Raw genomic sequence first — 10289 nt, 5'->3', positions numbered from 1 at the left:
TTTATGATGAACCTCTCCCTCATGATTGCAGTGTTCCCTATAACTTGTGGCAAACTGCAATGAGGACTTCTAATAGCTTTCCTCCCTCCATAAAGATTAGGTTTCTGGTGTTCACATCAACTAGCCTTTGAGTGGACAGATTTAGAGAAGTGGGGGACTGCAGCTCTTCCAAGGAAACTATTGGTGCCTTTGCTTCTTCTTTGATAAACACCCCCTTTGCCAAGCCACCAGGTTAGGGAAATAGCCATGTCTTGTTAGGATTGTAGTTTTGCTAATCTGTCTATTTTACTAGCTAATTGCTTGACTGATCAATAAGATGTGGAAAGCCTTGGATACTTATACTACCTTACCTTTTTTTTTAAGTTTCTAAACTATGTAATGTTGGTCGACTGTACATAAAATCACAATAAACCACACAACTTTAAAATGGAGTTCATGCTTCAGTCAAAATCTGAAAAATTTTAAAAGGTAATTATACTTTTGTAAGGCACCTAACCTTCTGACCCCTCTAAAATGTTTCCAAATATTTGTAAATAAATAAGATAAATTTAATTTAAGCACCAAAGATGTAACCATTCATACAATGCAGAATCAAGTATTTTATTCATAAATGGAACACAATAAAGTATTCACAGAATCAGAAACAAAGTTCCAGCAAATAAAAGCTGTTAAAGGATCCTAAAAATGCATTTCTGTGTATTGTCTCATTTCTGTTAGTGAGATACAGTGTTAACCTATAAAAAGTTTTAATTTCTTCATTTGCTACAGTAAATGTGAGTATCCCGGGGTAAAGAAAATGCCAGGCCGTGCTGCTGAATTCCATATGCAAACAAATGACTTAAGAATCATGTGATAAATTCTTTCATTCCTATTCCTATTGAACTAAACAGCCACAGACAGACTTTTCATACAAAAAGTAGATTCCCATAAATAAATATGTGCAATATTCAATACACTTTAAAACAAGTTTCTACCACATAATCGATAGTTAATTACTGATTAACAAAGTTTTTAAACTTAGAACAGCAGCACTATCAGTAGTTTTTCCACTTTTCTGTAATGTCTTGCCCACTCCCTTCACATCATAGTTCTAGCAATAATAATAATATATATTTTTAATAATCAAAGGTTTGCATGTAATAAAAAAAAAAATATATCAGAGTTCAAATATCTCATCCTCCCTTTCTTTTAGCTTCTTGGTGAGTTTGGTGGTGGTGAGAGGCACCGCCCCAAGCGGTGCTCCCTGCTGTAATCTTGGTGATGTAATCAGGCTTTGTGACCTTGTTAACGGGTGCCAATCTGAAGCCTGGCTGGAGCAGGCTGCTTCCAGGGCTGCAACGCTGTAAGAAAGAAAGCATGACATAAAAAGCTAAGGTGATTCAAAATGCTTTAGTTTGGGAAAGACTTGAAAGTATTCTAAAAGTCTGCTTATGGTTCAAAGTTGCCCGGTAAGGCACAGAGCTCAGGGTACGGTAATTTAGTATTTTCTGAAGATATTGTCAAGAAATTCCTTTCCTTATGAAGCTAAATCTGTCTTTTAAAGAATCATTTTTTGTGGTGGTATAGAGGTCATCCCTGTTTATTATTTCTGTATGCAACTGGATAAAGCAGACAATTCATATAGCAAAAGACATCCTCAGCTATTGGACTATTTAATAAAAAATGTGTGGTACAAGCCAGCTAAGCGTGCCAAACCAACACCTACAGTTCCAACAGCCAACATAGATGAATCTTAGTTAACATTTAACAAGAAGGGAGGAGTCACTCTCATCATGATGGAAATATTTCACCAAGTTTCAGGGTGTTGCCAATTTTTCCTTTGTTTAGACATGACAGATAAGAGTAGTCGGAGAGCAAAATCCCTAAACAGGAAAATCATCTAACTGTAGCCCTAAAGTTCAATTTCCCTCTTTAATCTGTCCCCTGTTTTCATGTAGGGTCACACAGAAGATTAGCACAGGAGCACAAACATGCATTCATAAATAAATCTTCAGAAATATCTAATTTTGCTAACATATGGTCACTGTGAACATGCAGCTTCCCAGGTTAATATGGAGGACAATAATTTTCAGTGTTGTGATATACAAATGGAAATGGTTTTTCAAAATATTATTACTATAAAAAATGTATTAGTATGCATGCTTGAAGAAGCAATAGAGAAATAGTACCGTTTCTCTGCATCTTGGCATCCTCTGGCTGCTGCCTCCTTAGACTTGCTGATCAAGTCATCCAGTCTTTTGAAAAAATCCCCAGGAGTAAGGTCAGATGCACGTCCTCTTAAATCCTCCTGGCCTGGAGCACCATTCGTCTTTCCCTCTTTATGCTCTTCCTCGGACAAATCCAACCCGTTGCTGCAGTCCTTCAGGTCTGACAGTACTGGGATTGACAAGGATTTCTTCTGGAATATTGAGTCATTGGTGTACAGTCTGTTTGCTCTTTTGATTTGTTCCACCTGGAAAATAGTTTATTATTAATTATCAAGGTTGAAAATATGAAAAACAGCTAATCAAAGTTTATATGTCTATTTTGATTTTTTTATTTTATATACTCTAATAATCCCAGAGGGAGATTACTCCTCTGCATTTAACCCATCCCCTTGGGGAGCAGTGGGCTGCCATTGTGCGGCGCCTGCCACTAGGCCGCCACTCCCCCAATCTCAATAGAATATCAATGAAAAGTTCATTTATCTCAGTAATTTCAACTGAAATATTTGTATGTGTTGTATATTATATATTTTTCTATTGTAATTGTATCATTTGTATGCATTGTTACGTTCCTTTAGATTACTGCATATATAATATGTCAGGAATTTGAGCTCGCTGGCTAAGAAGGAACTGTAATTACATTGTTATTAAACCAAATATTGGTGCCAAGTCTGTTGGACAACAAAATCAACATCTCTATAAAGCCTCTTAAAAGAGGGAAGAAAAAAGTGCCAAAAAAATTAGCTGTTCAGTGGTTGCCCCGACATTTGAGTTGATCAAACACAGGAGAGCAGTGGGGAGTGGCTTCCTAGTGCTGAAGGCATAGAGCTTGGAATCCTGAGGTTCTGAGTTCGAGTTCCGCTCCCACAGACTGCCACGCTGGGTCCCTGAGCAAGACCCTTAACCCCACACTGCTCCCCGGGCACCCCATGATGGCAGCCCACTGCTCCCCAAGGGGATGGGTTAAATGCAGAGGTAAATTTTTCAAAGATCAATTAGACCATGAGATGCAGTTTCCTAAATGAAAAGAAAGTTGATCTTTTATCTGAAAGCAAGGCTCTGATCACTTAGTAACATTTTAGGATGTGTTTCCCTCCTTAGCCCAAATATGACACATTTTCGTGGCACAAGGAGTACAACAGTTTTATCCTAACATGTCTTGGATATTTCCGTGTGTGCAGCTCAGTTTAAGTCCATATCAAGGAAATCTCTTCTTTATGGGCTTTCCTTCACTGTCTAATCAAGTGTACATTTAAAACAGGTATAAAAATTTTTCCTTGGAGTTAACTTTGCAGGACATCTTCCAGCTTCCTCTGAAAATCCTTTTTGAGAATGCTCTCAATCTCAAGTCAGCACTCTTCCTTTAGCTCTGAACTAATATGAATTTATTTCAGAATACTCTTTACACAAAATGTTGTTTTACTCTTTAGTTATCAGCCACAATCAAAGGTAACAGAAATATAATTTAATGATATCAGTCTGTTTAATGAACAATATCAATAGTTTTACATGTAAATAGAAATTTTCTGTTTCCTTGAAACCCAGTCGGCCTTGGCAGATGGCCGCTCACACTGAGTCTGGTTCTGCTGGTTTCTTCCTGTTAAATGGGAGTTTTTCCTCTCTACTGTCGCTACAAGCATGCTTATGGAGGGATTGCTTTTGAGTCAATGCAATCAAATGGTTTTCCTAAGATTGAAAACTTTGAATTAATCGGACTGTAGTATCTAATGAACTGTAAAGTGCATTGAGATGACATGTGTTGTGAATTGGCACAATATAAATAAACGGAACTGAATGCACCTGCACAATGGTAATGTAGAGTTTATATAAAACATAAAGGCAGAACGCCTTCTAAACATTCCATTCTTACATTACACAATACTTACAGTGACTCCATATTTTAAAGCAAGGCCCTGAAGTGTTTCTCCTGGTTTTACTGTGTGCTCAATGAGTCTGTGGCGAAGCGGAGAGAGAGAAGATCGCGTTAAACTGCCGTAAGATCTTGTTCTGCTTCCGCGGAACAGCTCGCCTCCTCCGGATGGCAACGGCGCTCTCTCCCCGGACATATTCCACAAACATCGGGGTCGGTCATAGCCTGAGTGGAGCCAGAATAAACTTTATTTCCAGTGAAAATCACGAGATGGATACTTTTCTTTCAGCCTGCATGAATTCCCAAATGATACAAAGGCAGTTTAGTTAGCCGGAGCTAACAGAGTTATCAACTTAATCTGCGTAAACCTTCAGTAAACCTGTTACGATATGAAGAACAAAGCAGTCAGTAAATCTCACAGAAAGATATTTATATAGTTATTTTAACCAAAAGATAAACCGACAACACTTACCTAGAGAACATTTGAAAAAGTTGCTTTAAGGCCGTAAATAATAGTCATTTTTTATCTCAGCAGCCGTGTTGCCATGGCTGCCCGTGTTGAGCCACTGCTCGCATGATTCGTCACAAACGTTGCATTCAAATCAGTTACGGAAAATCCGCTACATTATGATTTGGATGCTCAATCCATGACTTAAAAACACCAACACGCTAATTAAATATTGTTAAAATCTAGTAACTATTAATTATTCGTTGAATCTGAATTGATTTATATGCTATTATTAAAAGATGACCAATGTCCAAATACTATTTACTTCATTTGAGTTGTTTCGCGAACGCATCATTGCTATCGGAAGTAGCTTACAAGCTAACCTGTTTCTGAAACCTCTGCTTAGATTTTTGTTTTCGTTATAATGTCTTTTAAAAGAGAAGGAGACGATAAGAGCCAACTCAATATTCTGAAGGTAAAAACTTATTTTATTTAATTTATCTTTTGGTAAGAACTTAAGATAATATGTAAACATTAACGTTAGCATCCCTTAAGCCACGGCTTAGTCGCTATCTTAAAATAACACTGTTGGTAAAGTTTAAAAACATTTTGGGACATTATTTTACAATGGAAGTGTTGTTTATCTTTTAATTCATACATTTTTTCATAATGTAAAATGTTTAGAGTCGAAAAGGTGCATCCTACAGGCTGCATTTGATTGTTGTAGTTTTTTTGTTTTGATTTTGTTTTAATAAATTCCTATACAGAAACGTCGTGTTGCAGACCTTCTGTCTAATTTTATCCCAGAAGATGAAGCGGCTCTTATGAAAAATGGGAGGTAAATTATTTGTGCCTTAAAACGCACAAGTAACTGAAAATCCAGTTTATTTGGTGACAACCCCAGTTTGTTTGTTTGTGTTTTAGATATGCTTGTCTTGTGTGCTCCTACCGCCCGGTGTTTGATACAGTTGACATGCTGACCGTCCACAGACAAGGAAAAAAACATCTAGAAGGTAAAGTTTCCGAAATTACAACCCGACCTCTTTGCCCTGATTCAGTGGTACCAAAAGTACACACATTTGTAACTTAAGTGGAAGTATAGATACTGCAGTTTAAAAACAATCTGGTAAAAATTGAAGTATCAACTTGACCTCTTTACTCAAGTAAAAGTGAAAAAGTATGTTGTCAGAAAATTTAGATCTCTTATTTCATATATTAATCTATCCTATTTACTCACTATAAAAGTTTTCACTCAGTCTCTTTCACCTGCAAGGCCACAAAATTCTCTGTGTGAGGGTGTTTGTAGACCATACATTGCTTCTTCCTATAACAAACAAGATTATTTCTCAAGGTTTAGTAATAACATGTTACTGTTAACCAAATTGTCTGTATTTTGTTTTGACTCTGACTACTTTCCATTGTCGTAAGTAAGGGGAACGAACTCTGCTCAGGCATAACGGGGCTGAATTCTGTGCCATAAGGGCCATATGATGAAGTGTTCTTTGCAAAGATATGACGAATAAAGTGCCGACTGAGTGAAATCCATTGATCTCTGTTTATTTAACTAGGGTGCCACTGCAATTTCAAATTTACTTAAAGTATAAATGTATAAAGTAAAAAAAAAACAGCCAGATGCCACTATATGAATTGAAAGCTAAATTTTTCGAAAAAACTTTCAGACATTTCAGCATCTTTTTCTGAATCCGACATTGTAGCATGGCATAAACAATTCATGTTTGCAGTTTGAAGAACACCTGCTTGCTTCTGATGATTTCCTTTAGCTAACCAATNTTTGTTTTGACTCTGACTACTTTCCATTGTCGTAAGTAAGGGGAACGAACTCTGCTCAGGCATAACGGGGCTGAATTCTGTGCCATAAGGGCCATATGATGAAGTGTTCTTTGCAAAGATATGACGAATAAAGTGCCGACTGAGTGAAATCCATTGATCTCTGTTTATTTAACTAGGGTGAATAGTTGGAATACTTTTTTTCCCACTGCAATTTCAAATTTACTTAAAGTATAAATGTATAAAGTAAAAAAAAAAAACAGCCAGATGCCACTATATGAATTGAAAGCTCAATTTTTCGAAAAAACTTTCAGACATTTCAGCATCTTTTTCTGAATCCGACATTGTAGCATGGCATAAACAATTTATGTTTGCAGTTTGAAGAACACCTGCTTGCTTCTGATGATTTCCTTTAGCTAACCAATGAGTTTTTGTGTTATATGACTCATCCAATTACACTAGTTTTTACTAGATGTGGATGGCGCCAATGATCTGCATTGGATGGCGCACATGACGTGAAATAAATATTTATAAACATTAAACCGAAGCCAAGAGTAACGAGTAACTTTTGTTTTAAAAATGTAAGGAATAGAAAGTACAGATACTTGTGTGAAAATGTAATGAGTAGAAGTCAGAAATAGGAAGAAAAATAAGTAACGGAGTAAAGTATACATACCTAAAAAGTGTACGTAAGTACAGCAAAGAAGCATTTGTTCTTCGTTACTTGACACCTCTGCCCTGTTTATGTTTCCCACAGTTGGTTGTTATGGATACTTAAAAACATCATTATGATAATAAAAAACTTTAAGTTAAACCCTGTTAGATGTTGATTCATGATAACTATTGAAATGTATTAACATTTAGGGACAATATTTAATTCTATAGAATGCTCTTAATGAAATTCAAGCAAAATGAAAATGTATATAACCAACAAAATGTCTGCAAAAGTATTTAGTCTTGATAAACCAAGTTTCTTATTTTAGATTGTGAAATATAAGGATGAATAAATGAACAGATAAAACTATGTTTTCATATTTTTTTTACAGGGTTAAGGGCATTCTATGGCAAAAAAGCAAAGCTGAAGAATGAAATATCGAAAAGACAACATGAAAGGTACATCCAGTCTGAAGAGGGACAACAGGTTGGTGACTTTATCATATTCACTCTGTTCTTTGTATTGCACGTAGCCATTAAAAAGATCAATTTAATTCGGACTCGGTCTTCATTTAACAGCTTAAACAAAACAAAAAACCTCTTTGGATTATATAGGAGAATCTTAGATGCTAGGATCTTGTGACCGGCCTTAGGTTTGGAAGGAATCCAGGTCCATGTAGGAACGCAACTGGAGAATTGTGCTCTAAAACTTGCATTTTTACTGCAGGATCACATGATGCAGCAGTGCTTGTGCAGAACATTTACTCTACCTGAAAGTATGAACTGTTACATTTCCTCTGTTAGCTCAAGTCTATATGATGATGAAAAAAAAAATGTTTATTAATGTCATATACTGCAGAATGGGCAGTTTTATTCCAGAGAACTAGTTTTTAATACAATTCCAGCTCGATGTGTGGGAACCCTGTAGGAAGGTGTCAGTCATTACCAGAGGGTAAATGAATCATCAATGAATAAAACATGAGCTAACAAGTTGTTTTCCCTTGAAAAACACTTTCAAATGATATTGTTGTCTTGTGTGAAATGTGTTACGTTGGCTCTCTTGGAGTGAAAAATTACACCCCACCAACCATTTTAACTTGGTTTGGTGCTGGTAAGTTTTATCCTGACCGACAGATTATTAACAGAAGTACTGTTTGAATGAATCCATTGGAGCATTTCAGAAAATTTGACAAAAAGGTGTCTTGTTGCGCTTTCAGGAACCCTCCAGTTCGGCCCCTTTGTTAGCACAAACACGGAAGCTCACCCAGCATGCTTTGCTAAAGACGGTACCGTATAACAGCTGTCACAGAAAAAACAGGTGTGTGGTTTTATAATGTGCAATCCCCATTCGTTTGTTTGTTCTCAAAACAATGAGCTACATATTTACTAAAGCTCTTTTTTATTTTTGTTTCCAAGTACAAAACCTGGTAGAAGACAGACAAGTACCGACTTAGATCCCATTGGAAACCCAAGCAGGAAAATGCCAACAGCATCCTGCAAATCTGAGGTTTCAGAAGCAATATCAGCAACCACCAGTGCTGTGTCTAATGAAGGTAATGTCTTCCACTGGAAATTGGTGTGCGGATTTTATTGTATTTCTAAAGTAGCTTTTTTTTTCTAACTTAAATCATTGATGAAGAATCAGCATTGTCGGTAAAAAAAGGAGACCAGGCTGCAGGGACAGTAGTTGCAGAACCTCTAACAGCCCAAAGGAGGATGGAGCTGAATCACTATCTCAAACTGAAAAGGTTTTTATCTTTTTATCGTTTGTTGTTAATGGATTTGAAGCAGAGCATCGTGGTTGATGGTTTATTTCATTCTTTTATTTTCAGTGATGGATGGGTGCAGGATCGCAATGGGCATTGGGTCAAAGACGAGAATGTGGAGTTTGATTCAGATGAAGAAGAACCTGCACCCTTACCTGCTGCCGACTGAAAGAACAAACTATCCAAAAAGTGTTATTGTACCACAGTGGTACGGTCGTGAACCAGAACTTCTGTCAGTAGGACTTTGTGAAACTGATTGAACATTTTGCTGGTCATCCACCAGAGTTTGCTGCCCACCTAGACTGATTTTCAGTGCCCCGTTCTCTCATCCACTACTGCAGATTAATTTTCAAGCAAACAGTTTCAGTTCAAAGGCTTTATTTTCATTTTAATTTGAAATGTTGACATGTTCCATTAATTGTTTCTGTTTTGGATAATTCTTGGATTTTCTGTAACACTGTGAAGATGCTGCTTTAACACAGCCCAAACGAAGCTGCAATATTTTTACATGAGACGTGTGCAAAGCTCTCCATCGCACCCTGGATGTCATTAGCCATGCTTCGTGCGCTGCAATCTCTTGGTGTTACATTAGGTCATAAGAAACAGTTACCGTACTAAACATTTGTGAAATTGTTTGCATGAAGTTAGTTCTAACTAACTTTGAATTTTATTATAAATCTTATTTAATAAATACATATTTTTTTTCTAATTTACGTATGGTTTTTAAGTTTGGTCCTTGTTAAGGCTGCAATGAATGATTATTTTGCAAATTGCTTAATCTTTCGATTATGCAATGGAACCAAATGACCCATTCATCGGTTACCATTTGCATGTTTCCAAGCGATACAAGGCTTTGTCTATATAAGACTCAAACTCTCTGCGGATCCAGACATTTGAATTGAGAAAGCTTCCTGGAGAGGTGGCGAAACATCTTCAAATCTTGGAAACCAAGTCCAGTGGATATTTTTTAAAATTTTTACGGAATTATTTTTTTGATTAATCGATAAATAATCAGATAGCCAGACTTTTTATGAACTTAAACCAGGTAAAACTCTAAACTTTTCCACTTTAGGAGTTCTGGATAGAGCATATTGACAGATTTTTTTTTTTATTTATCTTAAATGCACAATGTTCGAATATTTTTTTTACAATTTTTGTATAATTACTGCTCCAAGTGGGTTGCTCTTTCAGGTAAAGACACGTTATGGAGCAGGGGTCCCCAATGTGGTGCCTGTGGGCACCAAGAGGCCCTCAAGGATCATAAGGGTCTTCTGACACAAAACAACACACCAGTGGGCTAATTTTGAAAATTTCTTTTATATTTTTCTCTTCTTTTTTAATTATTTGCAGAGCATTTCATCATATTAATCACAGAGAGCATTCTAGCTTTTATAGAGATTTCAAAATGACAATATCTAACAGGAAATGATAGATTAAACAATGAAATATGTTTATGATGCATAAAGTTAAGCTGAACGCTGACGTGTCTAGTTCATAGATCAGTATTGTAGCCTTTCCTATGACTCAGTACTTATAAAGTAGCTCTAGGCCGTAGAAGG

At 36.5% G+C, this 10289-nt stretch overlaps 2 protein-coding genes across 4 annotated transcripts; one reads left to right on the top strand and one right to left on the bottom strand.

The window, feature by feature from the left end:
- Window positions 1-591: 591 nt before the first annotated feature.
- Window positions 592-4659, bottom strand: lysmd1 (LysM, putative peptidoglycan-binding, domain containing 1). Of its 2 annotated transcripts, none has more exons than XM_015398966.1 (4): window positions 4547-4624; window positions 4091-4453; window positions 2169-2452; window positions 592-1340 (listed from the first exon to the last, which is right to left on the bottom strand). In XM_015398966.1, the coding sequence occupies exons 2-4, from the start codon at window positions 4268-4270 to the stop codon at window positions 1157-1159; spliced, it is 648 nt and encodes a 215-aa protein (XP_015254452.1). In that variant the 5' UTR covers window positions 4271-4453; window positions 4547-4624; the 3' UTR covers window positions 592-1156. The 2 variants fall into 2 exon arrangements, with proteins under 2 accessions (XP_015254452.1, XP_015253686.1); XM_015398200.1 differs by having other exon boundaries at window positions 593-1340; window positions 4091-4299; window positions 4547-4659.
- Window positions 4660-4876: 217 nt separating this feature from the next.
- Window positions 4877-8913, top strand: scnm1 (sodium channel modifier 1). Of its 2 annotated transcripts, none has more exons than XM_015393903.1 (8): window positions 4877-4997; window positions 5290-5360; window positions 5447-5535; window positions 7357-7451; window positions 8182-8282; window positions 8381-8517; window positions 8628-8712; window positions 8797-8913. In XM_015393903.1, the coding sequence occupies exons 1-8, from the start codon at window positions 4947-4949 to the stop codon at window positions 8897-8899; spliced, it is 732 nt and encodes a 243-aa protein (XP_015249389.1). In that variant the 5' UTR covers window positions 4877-4946; the 3' UTR covers window positions 8900-8913. The 2 variants fall into 2 exon arrangements, with proteins under 2 accessions (XP_015249389.1, XP_015241370.1); XM_015385884.1 differs by having other exon boundaries at window positions 8604-8712.
- Window positions 8914-10289: the final 1376 nt, after the last annotated feature.

Source organism: Cyprinodon variegatus, unplaced genomic scaffold (assembly GCF_000732505.1).
Source record: "Cyprinodon variegatus isolate N-32 unplaced genomic scaffold, C_variegatus-1.0 Scaffold0, whole genome shotgun sequence".
In the NCBI taxonomy this organism is placed as follows: domain Eukaryota; kingdom Metazoa; phylum Chordata; class Actinopteri; order Cyprinodontiformes; family Cyprinodontidae; genus Cyprinodon; species Cyprinodon variegatus.
The sequence above is the reverse complement of the archived record's forward strand: the minus strand, read 5'-3'. Positions and strand labels throughout refer to the sequence as shown.

Excerpts from the sequence above, each read along its gene's own strand:
- lysmd1 (XM_015398200.1), bottom strand. The coding sequence starts at position 4,270 with ATGTCCGGGGAGAGAGCGCCGTTGCCATCCGGAGGAGGCGAGCTGTTC. Across the intron at positions 2,453-4,090 it reads CTTTAAAATATGGAGTCACT|GTGGAACAAATCAAAAGAGC; the intron begins GTAAGTATTGTG and ends ACTATTTTCCAG. Across the intron at positions 1,341-2,168 it reads TGCCAAGATGCAGAGAAACG|CGTTGCAGCCCTGGAAGCAG; the intron begins GTACTATTTCTC and ends TCTTTCTTACAG.
- scnm1 (XM_015385884.1), top strand. The coding sequence starts at position 4,947 with ATGTCTTTTAAAAGAGAAGGAGACGATAAGAGCCAACTCAATATTCTG. Across the intron at positions 4,998-5,289 it reads GCCAACTCAATATTCTGAAG|AAACGTCGTGTTGCAGACCT; the intron begins GTAAAAACTTAT and ends ATTCCTATACAG. Across the intron at positions 7,452-8,181 it reads AGTCTGAAGAGGGACAACAG|GAACCCTCCAGTTCGGCCCC; the intron begins GTTGGTGACTTT and ends TTGCGCTTTCAG.